Source organism: Geotrypetes seraphini, chromosome 2 (genome assembly GCF_902459505.1).
Source record: "Geotrypetes seraphini chromosome 2, aGeoSer1.1, whole genome shotgun sequence".
Classification (NCBI taxonomy): Eukaryota; Metazoa; Chordata; class Amphibia; order Gymnophiona; family Dermophiidae; genus Geotrypetes; species Geotrypetes seraphini.
In genome coordinates this window covers 505,724,448-505,746,317 of record NC_047085.1, presented here as the reverse complement: position 1 = coordinate 505,746,317, position 21,870 = coordinate 505,724,448, and the positions used below count along the sequence as shown (strand labels likewise).

Here is a 21,870-nt window from a genome sequence, read left to right as displayed (position 1 = left end):
TTAGACAGTATAGTTTGAATTGGATTCTGGCTCTAATCGGTAGCCAATGTGAGTCTAGGTAGGCGTTAGTTATGTGGTCATATTTTCCGAGGGAATAGATTAGTCTGAGAGCTGTGTTCTGAATGGTCTGTAGTTTTTTGATCATTTTTGTAGGACATGGTAGATATAGGATAAAGTAGCTCTTTCAGTTGTTTCTGATATACTTGTTTCAAACAAGTCTGTGATATTTAAATTTTCCTGACCATTTATGTTAATTTGTCCCATATCTGGATTTACAGCTATTGCTTTTTTAAGTAGCACATAGTAAATTTTATTTAATGGCGGAAAAGCTTCGAAGGAAAATTTCAAAACTTCATTCAGATATTTTTTTTAAATAAAGCCAGAGAAGACATTAGTGGTGATTTAGGAAAATTTAACCAATGGATATTCAATCTGCGGTTAAAATTCTCCAGTTCTATTTTTCTATTCCAAGAAACTTTCGGCCTCTTTTACAAAGCCGCGCAGCAACAGCTCCGAAGCCCTTTAAATCTCTATGGGCTTCAGGGCCATTAGCGCAGCCGTTAGCGCGGCTTTGTAAAAGAGGCCGTTTGTCTTTCACAATTTCAGATTTTAAGTCTTGGAGAGTATCTACACCTGAGCATCGATGCCAATCTCTAAGGCCTGCTGCTTTGCCTTTTCAGGACAAAACTGAGGCCCCCATCTTAAAGTACACCAAAATTAATAAAAAAAACCAAAAAACCCACCTCACTGAAAAGCAACATGGCTATATACTGAGAATGTGTGAGAAAGCAGGGAAATGTTATCAGTACGTTTCTACGAAAAAGAACTGCAAGTGCTCTCGTTCTCGCTGCTCCATTTTCACTTTGGGGGGGGATTCAGGAATGTTCTGTTTTTCTTCTCTTTCTTTCCTTTTGTGTGTGCTTGGAAATTTCTCCAGCTGTCCACACGCCCATCTCGACTCTCCTCAAAATTCTTTTGCCACACTGCCTCTCGTTTTGATTTTTCTTGTGCCTCAATAATAATAATAATAACTTTATTCTTTTATTCCGCCATAACCAAAAGTTCTAGGCGGTTTACACTAAAAAGAGCTGGACAATCAGCGAAATACAATAATACAGTAAAAACTACAAATATTTGTAAAATAGAATTTCAATAATAAAACTCACTAAGTAATAAACTTATCGAACAAAGTGGTCTTAATTCATTTCCAAAAACAGCAATAGGATAATGTAGCTTGCTGAATACATTTACCTAACCAAGATTGTTGCCTACCAGCTTGAAATGCTAGGGTCCTATCTAAGAAGGTCTTATATCTACACCCATTAATTTTTGGATAAGCATATAAGTAGAAGTTTCTAGTTTCTCTTGATGGTCTTCCTCCCTCTGCCTCTTCCTTTCATGTATGTCTTTTGCTTCTCTTTCTTTTCTTTTGATCTCCAGCTCTGCAAATAGCTTCGTCGTTTGCTTATACACAGCTTGTTTGAACACTTCTGGATCATCTTCGGGCATTTCAGTTGACGTTCCTTCTTTTTTTTTTAGCCGCTTCCTTTTCTCTTGTAGTGGGCTCTACATATTCCCTCCCAGCCTGAATCGCATCCAAAATCCGCTTCTTCTGCTCAGAGTCCAACCACTTTCTCCACAGCTTCAAAAGCTTTCTGTGCTCGGTCTCGATCATCTTGATTTTTATTAGGATGAACCAATATGGATAACTGTCTAAACCTCTTCTTGATCTCTTCATCTGTTGCTTCAGGATCTAGCCAGAGTACTTTAGAAGGATTCAAGTTGAAATAAGACGCGGCATGCCGCACTAGTCTTTCAGTTTGTTGTTTTGGTGTCAGAACAGAATCTCTTTGCCCTTTTGCTTCACCTCGTAGTAGAAGGTCTGGAAAGCCTCCTCCGCATACAACGTAACCCCAGCTCCGGGAGCTGCCATTTTCCCACTCATACTGTATCACCGACGGCAGAGGCGTGCCACCAATTTGAGCTATATTCCAGTTGGTTTATTGGACATTACTGCTTGTTGCTTGCTGTACTTCTGCTGTTTGCTTGTTTTGTCTAGTGAGGCTTTGCTAATTGGTTATGTATAGTGCTCTGGGTCGGCCTTAGTGCGCTCCCTTCTTTTCACTTCTGCTGTTGCTGGTCTGACATCTTTTGGTGTTGGGACCAATCAGTAGAACTTTGTTGGGGAACGGGATTGGGTTGGTGTGGGTCAGGCTTCTCTTGGGAGGTCTTTTATTATTTTACTAGGCTTTAAGCTCGTTACATTAACGGGTGCTAGAATAGAATGTCTGTCTGTCTGTCTGTGTTTCTTTATCTCTCTCTCTCCTTGGCTGTTGTCTGTGTCCTTCTGTCTCCCCCCCCCCGAGCAAAGCTGTCTGCCCCCAGCACACACCTCCCACCCAAAGCAGCCCCCTTTCCCTCTCCCTTTCTCTCCATGGCCCCTTCTGTCTCCCCCCAGCACACCCCTCCCCCAAAGCAGCCCCCTTTCCCTCTCCCTGTCTCTCCATGGCCCCTTCTGTCTGCCCCCAGAGCAAAACTGTCTGTCCCCAGCACACCTCCCCCCCAAAGCAGCCCCTTTTCCCTCTCCCTATCTCTCCATGGCCTCTTCTGTCTCCCCCCAGCAAACCCCTCCTCCAAAGCAGCCCCCTTTCCTTCTCCCTGTCTCTCCATGGCCCTTTCTGTCTTCCCCCCAGAGTAAAACTGTCTGTCCCCAGTACACCTCCCCCCCCAAAGCAGCCCCCTTTCCCTCTCCCTATCTCTCCAGGGCCCCTTTCCCTCTCCCTCTGGCCCCCTGAATTAATCCCCCTGCTTACCTGGCCTGCTCCTCTTCAAAGCAGGCCGCGATCGTGGTGGCCGGCCCCAGCGAACTTCGCAGGCCGCTCCCCAACCCGGAAGCACGCTCCCCCCGACGCGATCCCGTGCGTCAGAGGGAACGTGCCACTGAGGCCAGCAAGCGGCCCGCGAGGCCCGCCAAAGCCGGCCACGATTGCAGGCTGCCTTTAAGAGGAGGCTCAGCAGCAGCGGTGAGCGAGGGCGGGAGGTATGGTCCAGCTTGCTTCGGGTTGGTGAGGTGAGGGCGGGAGGTCTGCTGAGCTTCCTTCGGGTTGGTGAGGGCGGGAGAAGGGGAGTGGCCAGAGTGATCATTGGCCGGGTTCTAAAATGGAACACGGCCACGGATCACACACCAGTGCCGCAGTAATCATGCTTTTTTAAAAGCGCATGCGCCACTATCCTTTTATTATATTGGATATTTGGCATTACATGTTTGGGTTTTTTTCTTTTCTTTGGGATACCATTTATACTGTGGCTGGGCTATGTGATGTGGGTTGGAGGGAGGGCGGTTCAGGCTGTGGGTTTGATTTTCTTCTCTTTATTTTTTGTATATCTATGACTGTCCTTAGGTGTTTTTCCTTAAACGTGAAGGGTTTGAATTCCCCCCTCAAGTGCCATCTTTTATTTAGGGATATATTGTGTTCTCAGACTCAAGTAGCCTTTATACAAGAAATGCACTGTTGGCAAAACATTAATATTATTGTAAACATCATGCATTTCCTCAATTATATTTTGCTTCTAGTCATTACACCAATAAGACAAAGGGGGTACTAATCGCTTTGACAAGGGATTTTGCCATGGCAACTTCATAAAATTATTCGAGATCTTTGGCGCAATACAATCTATCAGTTGGCCAGCTGGGAGGCTAAGGATGCTCATGGGACATGGAAAAGGCGGAAACTTTATTTAAAAGTTTTGGGGGCCTTATTTGGAGCAGTTACATGCTAGGGGGCGCAGTTATCTGCTCAATGAGTTATAATAGGATTTGTGGGTTAACTGGAGATCCCAGTCTCTTTGCTTGCCATCTGGGGGGGAGGGGAGGATGGGGGGGTCCTGGGGAGGAAGGTGGGACCTGAGGGTGGCAGTCGGGGGGTTTTCAGGTTGCATTGTTGTGCTCTCTGGTTGTTGTTACTCCATTCTGCTGGGTTGCGCAGACATGGAATAGGGGAGGGGCTTGGTTTGTAAAACTATTTTGATTGACACTGGTTGTTTTGTCAAGCTGTTCTTGTGGATCTGTACTTGTCATCAATAAAAAAACGTTTAAACATTATAAAAAAAAATCATTCGAGATAGATAGGCACACAATTTTTTACTTTGGTGAATGTTTCTTTTCCTAATGAGGGTCATGTTGCTTTTCTCCAGTCGCCACTTGTGATAGTTCTGCTCCTAAGGTGTCCTATGATGCTTCTGCAAGAGCTGCCTTGGAAAAAATAAGCATTACATACCTCTTATGTAATGCTTACGACAATTCTTATGTAATGTTACAACTCTTGTAACCTCCTGACAACTCTTGTGTAATCCGCCTTGAACCGCAAGGTAATGGCAGAATAGAAATCACTCAAATTGACTGCCGGTTTGGAGATACTTGCATCCTTAGTTTATTGGCTGATGCAGAAATTTTGACTCGCTCCTGGTTGGATCATGCTCCTTTGACTTTGGAGTTTTACATTCCCCAACTCAGTCGTAAGGCCTTCAGTTGGTGTCTTAATGATGTTTTATTGTTGGATTTCAAAAATTTTGAGCAGATTGAGTTAGAACTCAAGGATTACCTTATTCTTAATGATACGATAGATGTTGAGCCATCTATTCTTTGGGAGGCTCATAAAGTTGTTATGCGGGGGCGCTTAATAACCTTTCAATCACATTTGCACAGGAGAGTTCCTTGCTTTCCCAAATTCATATATTGGAAGCACGACTTAAAAGTGGGGAGACTTCCTCCATCCTATATCAGCAGCTTCACAGCTTGCGTCTTGATTTGCTTAAGTTGCATTTGGAGGCCTTGGCCTCAGACTTGGAATGGGCACATCAAATGCATTTTGAATTTGGGAACAAGGCCAGTAGCCTATTAGTACATAAATTGAAGCAGAAAGCAGTACGTAATGTCATTCCTCCTGTCTATGGTCTGGATGGATCCCTTTGTGTTTCTCAGGATTCTATTAGTGATGTCTTTGCTAACTACAATACTCAGTTATACACTCCAGATCATTCTTCTTCCTTAGCAGAAATTGAACAATTTTTGGATACAGTTTCTTTGCCTTCCTTACCATCTTCAGCACTGGAAGAGCTTTCTCGTCCTATAGAGCTGGATGAAATTTTGGACGCTAGTAAAGCTTTGCCATTAGGTAAATCACCTGGTCCTGATGGCTTTTCTAATTGCAATTATAAATGATTTAGTGCAATTTTAGCCCCTTTGCTTCTCCGGGTTTTGGTTTCCTGCTCTTTCTCTGAGCTCACATCAGTCAACAAGCTCTGTGTATTTGTTTCACCTTATTCCAGATGTTCTGGGTGTGAACGAGGAGACCTGCATGTTGTGTAAGGGATGAAAAAGTTCTCATATATTGAAATGGGGCTGATAATATATTGCACTATTTAGATGGGAACTAGATTATAAAGATGAGTAAAGAGGGTTTATGTTACTTATGTGAAATGTGCAGAGCTCCAAAATGGTCCCTTTCTAACTGAGTTTTGAAGATTTTTGATGAATGAAGTTGGGGACATTTTCTGTGCTGGAAAGTTTGTCTAACTCTTGAATTTGAGGTTATCGGATGCAAAACTTTTGAGAAAACTAATGCAATTTTCTTACCCCAGGAGCAGGTTCTCCGACCTTCACCCCTAAGATTATATCCCACATGGAACGAGAGGAAGAGCTGTGCATCAAGGAAGAGCCAGGATCAGAGGAAAGAGAAACTGGGAAAAGCAACTGCTCAGGTGAGTGCAGTAACAAGAGGACTGGGATAAAAATGCATTTTCTAGACACCTTCTCTAGGGTTAGTGCTTGAGGTGCTGCCTCTTTAGAGATAAGGATCAGTCACTTGGTCCATAGGTAAAGGCTTAACCTTTGGGCCACACAATGTTGGCTCTGGAGAGGTGGAGGGAAGGACAGATCCAAGTTCCTTTCTGTTTATCTGTAACTTCACGTGTCAGATGAGGGAGTTAGAAGGAAGGCGTGTTTTGTAGTGCCAGATCCTGGGCTGTGGCTGTTGTGAGCTTTGCTGTGTACTGGGCTATGAGGAGAAAATAGCGCAAGAGGCCAAAAACTTCAAGCCCTTCTTTAGATACGTAAAAGGGAAAACCCCCGCAAAAAAGGCAGTGGGACCCCTGGACGACCAAGGAAGAAAAGGGTACATCAAGGAAGACAAACAAATTGCAGATAGACTAAATCCTTCTTTGCATCCGTCTTTACAAAGGAGGACACCGCAACAATACCAGAAGCAGTGGAAGTGTTTAAAGGAGTAATAGAAGACAGCCTCACCACAGTAGAAGTGGACTTGGACCAGATATACTACCAGATTGACAAACTTAAAAATGACAAATCCCCTGGACCGGATGTAATTCACCCGAGAATCTTAAAATAATTGAAGGTTGAAATTGGAGAGTTATTGCAAAATCTTGCCAACCTGACAATTAGAACTTGACAGATACCGGACGACTGGAAGATAGCGAACGTCATGCTAATTTTCAAAAAAGGGTCGAGAGGAGAACCGGGCAACTACAGACCTGTGAGCCGTACATCTGTCCCTGGAAAGATGGTTGAAGCACTGATCAAGGATAGCATAGTCCAGCACTTGGATACACACGACCTGATGAAAGCCAGTCAACATGGCTTCAGGAAAGGGAAATCATGTTTAACGAATTTACTTCAATTTTTTGAGACCGTGAACGAACAAATTGATAGTGGAGAACCGGTGGACATAATATACTTAGACTTCCAGAAAGCGTTTGACAAAGTTTCACACAAAAGACTTCTCAGGAAACTACAAAGCCATGGAATAGAGGGAGATATACTAAGATGGATAGGCAAATGGCTGGAGAACAGAAAGCAGAGAGTGGGCTTAAATGGGAAGTTCTCCGACTGGGAGAAAGTGACTAGTGGTGTACCCCAGGGCTCTGTACTTGGGCCGATCCTATTTATTATTTATATCAATGACCTGGAAGAAGGATCATCCAGTGAGATCATCAAGTTTGCAGACGACACAAAGCTATGCCGGGCAATCAGATCGCAGGAGGATAGGGAGGAACTCCAGAGCGACTTGTGTCAGTTAGAGAAATGGATGGAGAAATGGCAGATGAAGTTCAATGTGGAGAAATGCAAAGTAATGCATTTAGGCAGTAAGAATAAGGAACACGAGTATAGAATGTCAGGTGCAGCTCTGGGTAAGAGCGAACAAGAAAAGGACCTGGGTGTAATGATTGATAGGACCTTGAAACCATCAGCACAAAGAAAGCTAATAGAATGTTGGGCATGATAAAGAAGGGAATCACAAGTAGATCGGAGAAAGTTATAATGCCACTTTATAGAGCAATGGTCAGAGCCCACTTGGAATACTGTGTCCAACATTGGTCTCCCAACCTAAAGAAGGATATAAAACTGCTGGAGAGGGTGCAGAGACGAGCAACGAAACTAGTAAAAGGGATGGAGAAACTGGAAAACAAGGATCGACTTAAGAGACTGGGATTGCATCTTGGCCTATATACCACATCGCTTTGGGGACGGCGATGGCTTCCGCAACCAAGGGCGTTATTTGGATTTTATAATATAGCCTCGCCCAAACCCAGGGGAATGTCAGCATTTATCTCCAGAGCCCTCTTGATGGGAAAAAAGCCATCCTCACCAACTGGCTCTCCCGTGATCCCCTGTCATATGCACAATGGAGATCCCTAATGATAGTGCACGCAACACTGGAGAGACGCATGGTGGGAGACTTGACTCTTGGCCCGGGTCGCAAATTTTGTCAGGTATGGGAGCACTTCTGGCAGGACCTCACACCGCTTGCTCGTAGTAGACTTTTGAATCTTTAAGATTTTATTCCCACTCTCAGCTGTTGGACTGGCCATGGATTCTTGGGGAGGGGAGGGGATGGGGGGATGGGAGGGGAACTGATTATATTGTTGAAAATGTTATTTCCTGAATGGTACTACTGTTTGTATTTGCTTCTTACTGCTGGAATAATAAAAATCATTTAAACATAAAGAGACTGGGATTGTTCTCCCTTGAGAAAAGGAGACTGTGAGGGGATATGATCGAGATTCGAGACCTTCAAAATACTGAAAGGAATCGACAAAATAGAGCAGAAAAAATTATTTACATTGTCCAATTTGACATGGACAAGAGGACACGGAATGAAGCTAAGGGGGGACAAGTTCAGGACAAATATCAGGAAATTCTGCTTCACACAGAGAGTGGTTGACACCTGGAATGCTCTCCCAGAGGAAGTTATTGCGGAATCGACCGTCCTAGGATTCAAAAGCAAACTAGATGCACATCTCCTTAAGAGAGGCATAGAGGGATATGGGTGACTAAAATTACACCAGGTGTACACCTGGCAAGGCCTCCGCGTGTGCGGATCACCGGACTTGATGGACCGAAGGTCTGATCCGGAGATGGCGCTTCTTATGTTATGTTCTTATGTCTGTGAGTAGAAGCCTGGGAAGCATCAGGGTCTCTGGATGTTGTCCAGCTGATGTGCACACACCTCTTCCAAAATATATTTATTTAGATATTTATATACCACCTGTCAGGTTATCTAAGCGGTTTACAATCAGGTACTCAAGAATTTTCCCTATCTGTCCCGGTGGGCTCACAATTTATCTAGCGTACCTGGGGCAGTGGAGGATTGAGTGACTTGCCCAGGGTCACAAGGAGCAGCGCGGGATTTGAACCCACAACCTTAGGGTGCTGAGGCTGTAGCTCTAACCACTAGGCACCTCCTTCCTCCACACCCACATCCTGGTCCCGTGACATCAGAAGGGAGCTGAGGCTGGCATGAGCAGCAAGTGGAAGATGCTGCTTGCACCAATGAACTTTTTAAAGACGTACGTTTCCTTGTTACTGCAAAGAGGCTCTTTGCTGGCTAGGAAATGCATTCTTTTACTATGGCGGCAGGCAGAGGTGCCCACTGTTACTCTGTGGAAAAATGAGCTTTTTACTTTGTTGAAATATGAATATTTGGATGTTAAACATTGTGGCCCTGGTCGTTGGAGAAAATTTCAAGCTATTTGGGCTCCTGTTTGGGATAATTTGTCCCATGGGGCCCGAAGTGCTCTTTTGAATTTTTGACACTGGAGTGCTTGGGGGGGAGGGATTGGGGGGGGGTGGATGGGGGGGGGAGGGATGGATTAAGGTGGGTGGGGGATTAAGTGGGGAAAGGGGGATGGATTAAGGTGGGTGGGAATGGGGAGGGGGGATGGACATTGTATTTGTTTCTGTTGGATTCATTTTGTCTCTGTGAAGAAACCACACGGTAGACTTTCTTATCTGATGTTCTGGTCCAGGTTGTAATTAGTTTTCAGTGTGTTGTATTTTGAACAAATTGAAATAAAAAATATTTACATTAAAAAAAAAAGATGTACATCAGGGTGGGGATGGAGAGGAAGAGAGGCTCCTGTGTCCCCCCATGAAGAAGGCACCTGGGACTCTCCGCCCCTACTCAAAACTCCTTGATTTTACTTAAAATCGACAGGGATGGATCCCTCAGGCCTTCCTACCCCTAAATCATGCCAGGTTTGTGTTGGATGGCCTGCTGAGGAGCGTCCATGTCCCACCTGCAATTGGGGGGGGGGCGGAGGCCTTGGGCCCGTCCTCCTCCTCCTCCGAGTCCTCCAGGGCTGGGGGGGTCAGCAAGAGGCCCGTTCCCAAGGGAAGAGCCATCCAAAGGTGAACTGGCTAAGCACAAATGTGCGGTGACTGCAGAGCCCACGAGGACTGGCGGTCCCTCCTGGGGTCCTCGAGACTTCACCCCAGATTTTGTGAGCTTATGTGGAATGCCTACTTGAACTGCCGAAGGTCCTCAGTGTCTGCATTCAGCGCAGGGGATCTTCCCTCAGCATGTGCCCTGGCCAGACGAGGACACAGAGCTGGACCTGGAGATTCAGTCTGACATAGACCATGCGGATGGAAAGTCTGATTCCATGCCGCTATTGATCCAGGATGCAGTTTCTCTGGTAGAGTGTGGTTCGCTTCATGAGAGTAGCAGTCTCGAAGCGGTAATGGCCCTGGACCAGGGGGAAGACCCCATGGTGTGCCAGCCTTTCTAAGTTTCTGCGCTCTCGGGCTTTATTTCTACCTCACTACGAGAACTGAAGATGGGAATTCCTCCAGCCCTGTCACAGTACTCAATTTTGAGCGGCTCAGTAGCTCTGACTGTATTCTGTTCCTCATATCCACACATCACAAAGCTAGTCATTGACCACTGGGAATCTCCAGAGGTGTACTCCACAGCAAAAGTGAGCCTCGCTCATCAGGGTTTGATTAAAGAATAGGGTGGTAGCAAAACATGCTAACTCTACATGTTGATATATTACTTTAAATTCAACTATTAACAAAATAATAAAGGATCAACAGCGTATATACTCTGCAGAGTAGCTCCAGCCCCTAAGCAAAGAGGATGCCGAAATAAGTGCTTCTTGTTTGAACCCTTGAGAAAGCCTGTTTAGGTGAAACGGGTTCCGTCGGGGCATGCAGACGATGGGGCTAGCAAATGATACTGCAATAAAGGATAAGTAAAAAGATTTATACGCTGTTGATCCTTTATTATCACCTATCACATACTCTATTTAATATATACATAGCTTCCGTCAGTGGCTATATGGATGACAGAGCACAAATTAAAACTTAACCCTGACAAAACAAATTTAATTCTACTTGAAAATGACAAAACTCCAACGTTAACTAATTTTGTAATAAATTCATTTTCATACCCAATACAACCTACTTTAAAATTGCTTGGAATCACGATTGACAGAAGCTGTAACATGCAACCCCAAATTAACAAAATAATAAAGACATCATTCATGACCATGAGAAATCTGAGAAAAATCCGATCATTCTTCAAAAAGAAGCAATTCCTACTATTGGTACAATCTCTAATCCTTGGGATGCTGGACTACTGCAATACTATACCTACCATGTCCCGTGACCATGATGAAGCAATTGCAGACGGTGCAGAATACAGCCCTGAGACTTATCTATTCATTAAAAAAATATGACCCTATCACAGAGGCATAACATGACTCGCATTGGCTTCCAATAGAAGCGAGAGTGAACTTCAAATTCTACTGCTTACTTTACAAGGCTATCGACGGAGAAAGCCCAACTTACTGGAATAACAGACTAAATCAATCCTCCTCAATCAGATACAGAAGAACCCATTCACTATTCTATTACCCACCATCCAAAAATGTCAAACGAAAAAAACTTTATGACAACCTAATAGCCTCCAAAGCAGCTAAGTTGGACAAACAACTCACCACTCTGTTATCTTCATCCACAGATTACAAAACCTTCAAGAAAGAAATTAAAACCATACTCTTCAAAAAAACACGTTAAACCTATCCAGCACAACCAATCCCAACCCAACATCCAACACTCTATAAACCCTTAGTACTCTCTAATTTTTCTAGTTACCAAACATTATCTAAAACCCATAATTCTCCCTTAAAATTTTATCTCATCGTTTATTCTATTACTTCAAAGTTGAAATGTAATTCTTGTTTTAGTTTGGATGTAATCCGCCTTGAACCGCAAGTTAATGGCGGAATAGAAATCACTAATGTAATGTAATGTAATTATTTTGTTAATAGTTGAATTTAAAGTAATATATCAACATATAAAGTTAGCACGTTTTGCTACCACCCTATTCTTTAATCAAACCCTGATGAGTGAGGCTCACTTTTGCTGCGGAGTTTTCCTTTTTACCTCACTTTCTGTCTTCATTTTTTTGCTTTAGTGACTACTAAATCTCCAGAGGTGTCCCTGCAAGTGGTTAAGACTATGGCCAAACTTTGCCCAATGGCTTTGGATTTCCAGCCACTGTTTGTTCAGCCTATGGTGAATTCGCTGGTGGCACTGGTCACCAAATGAACCTCCTGCAGAAAACCGTTCCTTAAGTTTACAGAAGCAGGGCTGTCCTTACGCACGGTTTTGTCCTTCTTACTGAAAGTAGTCTCAGTCTTCCACTTCAATCAGGAAGTCCATTTGCCCGCTTTTCATCCTACGAGGCCTGTGAAAAAGGAAAAAGCGTTGCACTTGCTGGATGTCGAACGAATGCTCCTCTGGTACCTCAAAGTTACCAATGAGTTTCATGTATCTGATCAACTTTCTGATCTGACCAGTCATGCCAAGAAAGTGAGAACATAAGAATTGCCACTGCTGAGTCAGACCAGTGGTCCATCATGCCAGCAGTCCGCTCACGCGGCGGCCCTCTGGTCTAAGACCAGCACCCTGGGGAGCCTTGCTTGTGTGGATACTGCCTGAGGGGATTCTTGCTTGGTTCCTGGCCACCTGCAGCAGCGGTTTGCTGCTATTTTCCTTCAGCGTGCAGGCACTTACAGAGACGGACCCCTTGATGTCACCGGGTCCGTCTCTACAGCTTTAAAATCAAGCCGCCACCGTGGCTAAATTCGGGAGCCTTGCTTGTGTGGATACTGCCTGAGGGGATTCTTGCTTGGTTCCTGGCCACTTGCAGCAGCGGTTTGCTGCTATTTTCCTTCAGCGTGCAGGCACTTACAGAGACGGACCCCTTGATGTCACCGGGTCCGTCTCTACAGCTTTAAAATCAAGCCGCCGCCGCAGGGCGTGGCCGAAAGACCCCTTGGGAGCCCCTTGGAGCCACGAGGAGCCCGGGAGCTGGAAGCTGGTCTGGTAATATATAAAATCTTTCTATACATTTTTATATGACTTTAAGAATATGGGAAAAAGAAAGATAAAACCTAAAAGCTCTACACCAGTGGTATCGGGTCCAATGGACAGACATTTATTAGTACTTTTGGATAATCCACCAGTGGTACCACCAGATGTAGATTCCTCTTTGTCAGGAGCCTCAATGAGTCCTCTCAATCGTACTCCTCCCCTTCATCTGGTACCCAGTGATAGTGGGAATATAACCCCCACTATATCTGATGCTCAAGTGATTTCATCCACCCATTTAAGTAAATTAGTATACGCTGAAATACCTAAACCTTTAACATTTTCTGGTGGAGTGGATGAATGCACACGAACGAAAGAAACACAGGATATTACCTTAAAAGACTTATGGTTAGGTATATCCAGGGTTGAAGGGTTTCTCAGGACAACGATGAAGCAAGTGGGAGATTTTTCCCAGTCAGTTTCTTCTAAATTAGAAAATGTGGATGCTAACTTAGGTTGTTTGGATAAACGACTAAATGTGGTGGAAAATCAATGTAATAATTTGCAAGCTGTCTCTGTATCAGCTGTTAAAGATTCAACAGTAATACATTCTAAAATTGAATCTATGGAGAATATGAATAGAGTGAAAAATCTACGCTTGGTCAATTTTCCAGTAACTCACTTATTGTCACCTGAGATTTTATTAAGGAAGTTCTTTAAAGAAGTACTGGGATTGGCCAACGCAGAGAATTTTCCAATAAATAATTATTATTATATTCCTTTCAAAAAACTTGAATCTGCCCAGGGGGAGGACCATCTGACCACACCAGAGGTAAATTTGACTAAATTTCTAGAAGACCCACAGGATGTGATTCAGACTCTGTCCACCCTGGTAATAACATGCATGAGCGAGATGGACAAAATGTTGATAATGAGACTTTATTTCAAAAATAGGTTAACAAAATTTTGTGGGGATTTGGTCAGGATTTTTCCGGATGGATCCAGAACCACACAGTTGAGGAGGAAAGAATTTTCGAAATTGAAGGATAGAGTGTTGGCACTGGATGCATCCTTCTACCTGAAATTGAATATTCTTTTTGGGGTCCAATACAATTACAACAATTTTTAATTGCAAGAGAAAAGAAATAGAAATGAGATTTGTTTCACCTTACTGAGAAATATGAGGAGAATTAAATATAATAGTATCCTAGATTAAGGAATGACTCAGGGTTCATAACTATGAACCAAGAATCACCATTCTTTATATTTCCTGAACTTTATTTTATTAGAAATAGCAAGATATACTCCCCATTAATGTGGGCTTGAAAGGAGCTTTGTATGTATGATTTGATTATGTATTATTTTATGTGATATCCTTTTTTCTTTTGAATTGTTGGATATTGTAAAGTATTCAAAATTATAAAAAAAAAAAAAAAAAAGACCAGCACCCTAACTGAGACTAGCCCTACCAGCGCACGTTCTTGTTCAACAGAAACTTGTCTAATTTTGTCTTGAATCCTTGGAGGGTATTTTCCCCTATAACAGCTTCTGGAAGGGCGTTCCAGCTTTCTACCACCCTCTGGGTGAAGAAGAACTTCCTTACGTTTGTACGGAATCTATCCCCTTTCAACTTTAGAGAGTGCCATCTCGTTCTCCCTACCTTGGAGAGGGTGAACAACCTGCCCTTATCTACTAAGTCTATCCCCTTCAGTACCTTGAATATTTTGATCATGTCCCCTCTCAATCTCCTCTGTTCGAGAGATAAGAGGCCCTTTCCTCCATGTATGTGGGCTGCAGTAAGCAGCCGCTGATCACATTAAAGGCACACTCCTCTAGAGGAGTTGCTACCTCGTTGGGTGGAGACTCGGGCGGTTTCATTGGGGAAAATCTGTAGAGCAGCTACTTGGTCTACTCCTCATACCTTTTGCTAGGTTTAATAGGGTGGACTTAGAAGCCAGGAAAGACGCTACTTTTGGGTCCTCCGATTTGAAGGCATGCTCAGCGGGCCTGCTGTAGACCCCAGGGATTGCTTTGCTATGTCCCTAGCGTTGAGTGCCACCAGATGTACTGCCTAGAAGAGGATGGATAGGTTATGTTGCACCAGGATTTTCAATGTGTGGCTTGATGAAAGAAAGCAAAAAATCAGTTCAATGAAAGAAAGAACTTACGAATAGCCTTACTAGGTCAGACCCATGGTCCATCAAGCACAGTAGCCCGTTCTCACGGTGGCCAATCTAGGTCCCTAGTACCTGGCCAAAACCCAAGGAGTAGCAACATCTCAAAGAACAGCAAGATTCCAGAACCCCAATGAGAGCAACATTCCAGAGCTGAGATTGTGATGTCATAATGCCTCATTCCACAGTGCCCCAGAGCCAACCTCATCAGTGATGTCACAATGGCTTGATTATCCTATACTTAGCAAACATAAGATCAGCTTTACTGGGTCCGACCAATGGTCTATCAAGCCCAGTAACCTGTTCTCACAGTGGCCAATCCAGGTCACTAGTACCTGGCCAAAACCCAAGGAGAAGCAACACTCCATACTACCGATCCAGGGCAAGCAGAGGCTTCCCTCATGTTTTAATAACAGACTATGGACTTTTGCTCCAGGAATTTGTCCAAACCTTTCTTAAAACCAGCTACGCTATCCACTTTTACCTCGATAATCTTCTTTCTTGTAGATGTGGCTAGTGGTCCTGAAGCCCTGCCCTGTTAGTGGGCTTCACCTGTCTTCAGATTAGTCTGAATTTGGAGAATTCTTTGTCTCTTAGATGAACTCAGCTCTGGAACAACCTTACCTCCCCTCTTAGGAATCTGAGCTCCCTCCAACTCTTCCGTAAACATCTGAAAACCTGGTTATTCTCAAAAATGTAACTCCTCCTCCCTCTCTGGTTATTCTAGTCTTCTAAATTTTCTCTTCATTTTGCCTCTTCCCTCCACTGGAGTTCCTTTCTACCCTAACTCTTGTTAACCGTGTCGAGCTTTACGAATGTAGAGATGATGCGGTATACAAACCTAAGGTTTAGATTTAGATTTAGAACTGAGGGAATAAAAAAAAAGAAAAACCCTCAAGAAACTAAAGTCTGGTTTAAGCCTCTGCTTCATAGCAGGACATGCGAGTAGCTATGATCTCTATATAAGATTAGTGCTGGTTGCACACAGTTTTTACATCTGTTTTGATCAGTTACTTAAATGTTATAATCTTAAGGGATATGCTGGTTACAGAGCAGAAATGTAGTGCCGTTTCCCTTCTGGGTATATCTGTCATTTCAGTGCGACTTGATTGCTTTTGTACAAACTGAGGGGGCAGGAGCAGCTCCCTGGAGTAATGTTAGGAAATTCTTCTTTACGGAGAGTGTGGTTGATGTGTGAAATGTGCTCCCGAGGGAGGTGTTGGAGAAGAAAATGGTGACAGATTACAAACAAGCGTGGGATGAACACACAAGATCTCTAATCAGAAAATAATGGGTATACATTGAAGGAACTAAGGCCAGCATTGGGCTGGCATGCACGGTCTGTGCCTGTATATGGACATTCAGTTGAGGACGGGCTGGGGAGAGTTTTGATGATTAAGATGGGCTGGAGAGAGCTTTGAGGGAGACTCCAGTAGATGGAACCTAAGCACATTACTGGGCAGGTCTCTGGGTTTCTGGCCCAGAAATATCTAAGAAAAAGGACCATTAGACGTTCAAATACTTGAAGGGTATTAACGTAGAACAAAATCTTTTTCAGAGAAAGGAAAATGGTAAAACCAGAGGACATAATTTGAGGTTGAGGGGTAGTAGATTCAGAGGCAATGTTAGGAAATTCTACTTTACGGAGAGGGTGGTGGATGCCTGGAATGCGCTCCCGAGAGAGGTGGTGGAGAGTAAAACTGTGACTGAGTTCAAAGAAGCGTGGGATGAACACAGAAGATCTAGAATCAGAAAATAAGATTAAATATTGAACTAAGGCCAGTACTGGGCAGACTTGCACGGTCTGTGTCTGTATATGGCCGTTTGGTGGAGGATGGGCTGGGGAGGGCTTCAATGGCTGGGAAGGTGTAGATGGGCTGGAGTAAGTCTTAACAGAGATTTCGGCAGTTGGAACCCAAGCACAGTACAGGGTAAAGCTTTGGATTCTTGCCTAGAAATAGCTAAGAAGAAAAAATAAAAAAATTTAAATTGAATCAGGTTGGGCAGACTGGATGGACCATTCGGGTCTTTATCTGCCATAATTTACAATGTTACTTTGAGTTGAAAAGATGATTGACAGTAATCTGCAAGCAACTTTGGGTTCAGATGCAAAACCTTAGCTTTCAGGACCACTAGACACATCTACAAGAAAGAACCTAAGCTTTCTTTATTATACATAAGTTACATCTTAGAAACCACTGCTCTTTTCTAACTCATGAGTAATATCTTCTGTTTATATCCAGCAGGTCATCAGATCTCACAAGAATGGAAGAGAATAAAGAATCAAGGAGAAGATCCTGTGAGAATGCTAAAAATCCAAACACAGTCAGAAAATGTCTGTGAGAATATTTCCCAGGGCCCTGAGAGGATTAATACAAAGAACTGTAAGCAGGAATCGGAGGAACAGAGAGACCCTGCAGGAGACACAACAGATGGAGTCACTAAGTGTGAGAGAAATGACAGGGAGCTCAATAACATCGCTGAGAACCAGAGACCCTTCCAAATTAATAATAGCGATAAAGTGACTTCTAAATTCCAGGAAACAAAAGGGAGAAAACATCAGCAAGAATTCACAAGAATGGCTTTTGAGAGGAGCAACTGTATTTATCCTAAATGTAATAAGAGCTTCTCCTTGTTTTCAGAACTCCAAATGCACAAAGAGAATCATAACAATGAGAAACCATCTACATCTACTGAATGTAATGAAAGCTTAATTCAGCTTTCAAATCTACAAATTCAGAAACAGACCCACACAGCAGTCAAACCATTTACATGTACTAAATGTAATAATAGCTTCACTCAGCTTTCATCTCTTAGAAGACACAAAATGATCCACACAGGATCCAAACCATTTACATGTGCTGAGTGTAATAAAAGCTTCACTCGGCTTTCACATCTAGAAATTCACAGGAGGAGCCACACAGGAGATAGACCATATACATGTATTGAGTGTAATATAAGCTTTACTCAACTTTCACATTTAAAATTTCACTTGAGGAGCCACACGGGAGAAAAACCATATACATGTACTGAGTGTAATAAAAGCTTCACTCGGCTTTCACATCTAAAAATTCACTGCAGGATCCACACAGGAGACAAACCATATACTTGTACTGAGTGCAATCAAAGCTTCACTCGGCTTTCAAATCTAAAATTTCACCATAAAAAATATCACGAAGAGACCCACACAACAGTGAAACCATTTACATGTAATGAGTGTAATAAAAGCTTCACTCGGCTTTCAAATCTAAGATATCACCATAAGATCCACACAGGAGATAAACCATATACATGCACTGAGTGTAATAAAAGCTTCACTAGGCTTTCGCATCTAAAAATTCACCAGGTGGTCCACACAGGAGACAAACCATATACATGTACTGAGTGTAATAAAAGCTTTACTCGGCTTTCATGTCTAAAAATTCACAAACTGATCCACACAGCAGACAAACCATTTACATGCGCTGAGTGTAATAAAAGCTTTACTCGGCTTTCAAATTTAAAATCTCACCAGAGGATCCACACGGAAGATAAACCATATATATGCACTGAGTGTAATAAAAGCTTCACTAGGCTTTCAGATCTAAAAAATCACAAACAGATCCACTCAGGGTATAAACCATTTACATGTACTGAGTGCAATAAAAGCTTCACTCGGCTTTCACATCTAAAAAGTCACCAAATGATCCACAAAGGGATCAAACCATATACATGTACTGAGTGTAATAAAAGCTACACTCGGGTTTCAGCTCTAAAATTTCACCAACAGATCCACACAGTAGTCAAATCATTTACATGTACTGAGTGTAATAAAAGTTTTGCTCAGCTTTCATGGCTAAAAAGACACCAAATGATCCACACAGGGTACAGACCGTATACATGTACTGAGTGTAATAAAAGCTTTATTCGGCTTTCAAATCTAAAAAGTCACGAGCAGACCCACACAGCAGTCAAACCATTTACATGTACCGAGTGTAATAAAAGCTTCACTCGGCTTTCAAATCTAAAAAGTCACGAACAGACCCACACAACAGTCAAATCATTTACATGTATTGAATGTAATAAAAGCTTCGCTCAGCTTTCATGGCTAAAAAGACACCAAATGATCCACACAGGGTACAAACCATATACATGTACTGTGTGTAATAAAAGCTTCACTCAGCTTTCGGGTCTAAAAAGACACCAAATGATCCACACAGGGTACAAACCATATACATGTACTGGGTGTAATAAAAGCTTCACTTACTTTTCGGGTTTAAAAAGACACCAAGTGATGCACACAGGGTACAAACCAAGCCATATACATGTGCTAAGTGTAATAAAAGCTTCACTTGGGTTTCAGGTTTAAAAATACACTAAATGATCCATAGAGGAGATAAATGATATACCTGCAGAGTTGTGCAGTAATATATTACTGGTAAAATATTACTTTATAAGTTATGCATTATTTTTCATAGTAACCTACCTAGACTAGTAACTAATATATCTGTTTCCAAATGAAATTATTGGCTGTTATATATTACTTTTGGAACGTAACTTGCTGAACAGTGGTTTCTCATTCTTTTAAAAGTAATATATTACTAGTGAAATATTGCTAGTAATATATTACTGCTACTATTACTTTTCTTACCCTTTCCTTCAATTTATTTCCTTTCATTTGACAATTGGCATTCTTTCCTCTCAAATTTAGATTTATTGTCTATTATTCACTGCTTTATCTCCTCAGGACAGACAGTATATTAAGTTATAACAATAAAACATAAGATGAAACTCAGTAATATATTACTTGCGTAACCCTGTATATGTGTACTGAGTGTATTAAAAGTTTCACTCAGCTTTCAACTGTAAAATTTCACTGATAGACTCGCACAGCAGTCAAACCATTTACATGTACAAGCTTAAATGTATTGAGTGTAATATAAGTTTCTTCAGTCTCGCATATCTGATAAAGGAAACAGGGTTGGGTCTTTGGTAGGTCTTGTTCTTTCTATCCACAGGTTCAAATGCCCTTCTAGTTGCAGTATGGCTAAGAAACATCACGCCTTCAGAGCTGCTGCTGATCCCATTACAGCTTCTGCCTCTGTCCAGACTGAATGCTTGATCCAAGGTTAGGGACTGGTCTCATGTGGAAGATGTATGCATATTGAATCCCTCATGAAAGAAATACAAGAACTAAGAGACAAGGTGGCAAGACTAAGAGGTATCTGTGATTATCAGAAATCCATCTCAGATATACCTCTTGATTCATCGGGTATCTCCAGCAAAGGGGGATGGAGTTTTTGTGCTGAAAGCAGGAAGCTGGACACAGATCACCAGACTCTCCAAAATGAATCCTCACTACTCTATCTTCTGTTGAACTGAAGAACCGGTTTGCAGCCCTGGAGGTAGAGGATAAAAAAATATCTCACAAACAGGAGTTAATGAAGCTCAAAGCTGATGGATCAGTAGCCAATAAGCAAAAAGTAGTGATGGTTGGTGATTCTCTTCCAAGAGGTACAGAGGCCACCCATATGCTGACCGGACATGATGTCAAAAGCGGCATGCTGTCTCAGTGGTGCATAGATTTGAGGTGTAGCAGAACATTTGCCGAAACTCATCTAGCTTAAGGACCATTAGCCTATGCCGCTCATCCACGTTAGCACAAATGATATGGCTAGACGTCTCGCTGAATGTTCCAAAAGTGACTTCATGGCCCTTGGATAGGCGGTGTTCTCGTCTATCCTTACTGCCGTGGGTAAAGGACAAATGAGGGAAGGTCACATTCTGGAGCTGAATGCTTGGCTGCGCAAATGGTATCAACGTGAGCGCTTCAGTTTCCTAGACCGTGTGATGATTTTCCAAGATCTACTGAGCAGAGATGTTTTTAGTAACAGACTGGTTAATATACCGAAGAGGGTTTATACTGATCCAGCAGCATAGAATGTTGCTACTCTTTGGGTTTTTGCTAGGTACTAATGACCTGTATTGGCCACCATGAGAATGGGCTACTGGGCTTGATGGATCATTGGTATGAGCCAGTATGGTTGTTCTTATGCTCTTACGTGTGCCAAGTATAGGACAATTAAGCCATTGTAGCATCACTGATGAGGCATTATGACATCACAATCTCAGCTCTGGAATGTTGCTCTCATTGAGGTTCTGGAATCTTGCTATTCTTTGAGATGCTGGAATGTTGCTACTCTTTGGGTTTTGGCCAGGTAGTAGTGACCTGGATTGGCCACCGTGAGGACGGGCTACTGGGCTAGACTGGCCCAGTGCTATTTGTATGTTCTTAATTTTGCTGGGGATTGGTGAAAAATGCTCCAAGGCCATTAATAACTATCAGGAATGCAAAACATCAAATATAATTATTATAATGAGACAAAAGGGTGATGGCTGGAAAGCTTTGTATACCAATGCCCATGGCATGGGTAACAAAATTTCCAAATCTAGAGGCTCTAATTGTAGAAGCTGATTTTGATTTAGTGGCAGTCATGGAGACGTGGCTCATGGAGTACCATGACTGGGATATAGTTATACTTGGCTATAATCTATTCAGGAGGTACAGGGTAGGCAAAAAGAGTGGAGGAGAATAATATTAAAATGACAGAATTGCAGGACATAGGGTAAAGAGGAAGTACGCTAGGTTAATCTGGAAAGATGGCATGGAAAATGTATTTACATTGGTGTGATATACAGGCCTCCTTCAAGGTCGGAAGAAATGGACAAAGATTTAATTGAAGATATTCACAAGATAGCTATGAAAGGGGAAGTACTGCTGATAGGTGATTTTAATATAGAAACACAACGGCAGATAAAGGCCAAATGGCCCATCCAGTCTGCCCATCTGCAACATCCACCTCCTCTCCCTATTGGCTAAGGCTCTTTACACCTGCATTATGAGGTCATAGAACTTTATGATTATAAGCTAAGGCTCTTAACACTTGCATTGAGAGGTCATAGAGCATTATGGCTATAGAAACATGATGGTAGATAAATGCTAAATGGCCCATCCAGCCTGCCCATCCACGATAACCGTTA

The 21,870-nt window shown here is 42.7% G+C and overlaps 1 protein-coding gene across 2 annotated transcripts in view; it reads left to right on the top strand.

Moving 5' to 3' along the window:
* The window catches only part of LOC117354563 (oocyte zinc finger protein XlCOF6-like), a 42,818-nt gene extending 21,964 nt beyond the window's left edge, over positions 1–20,854 (top strand). The window contains exons 2-3 of one of the 2 annotated variants that reach the window (XM_033932310.1): positions 5,641–5,760; positions 17,097–20,854. In XM_033932310.1, the coding sequence (XP_033788201.1) occupies positions 5,641–5,760; positions 17,097–19,198 (2,222 nt within the window). In that variant the 3' untranslated portion in view covers positions 19,199–20,854. Of the gene's footprint in view, positions 1–5,640; positions 5,761–17,093 lie in introns of both variants that reach the window. The other variant, XM_033932309.1, reaches the window with a different exon arrangement.
* Positions 20,855–21,870: the final 1,016 nt, after the last annotated feature.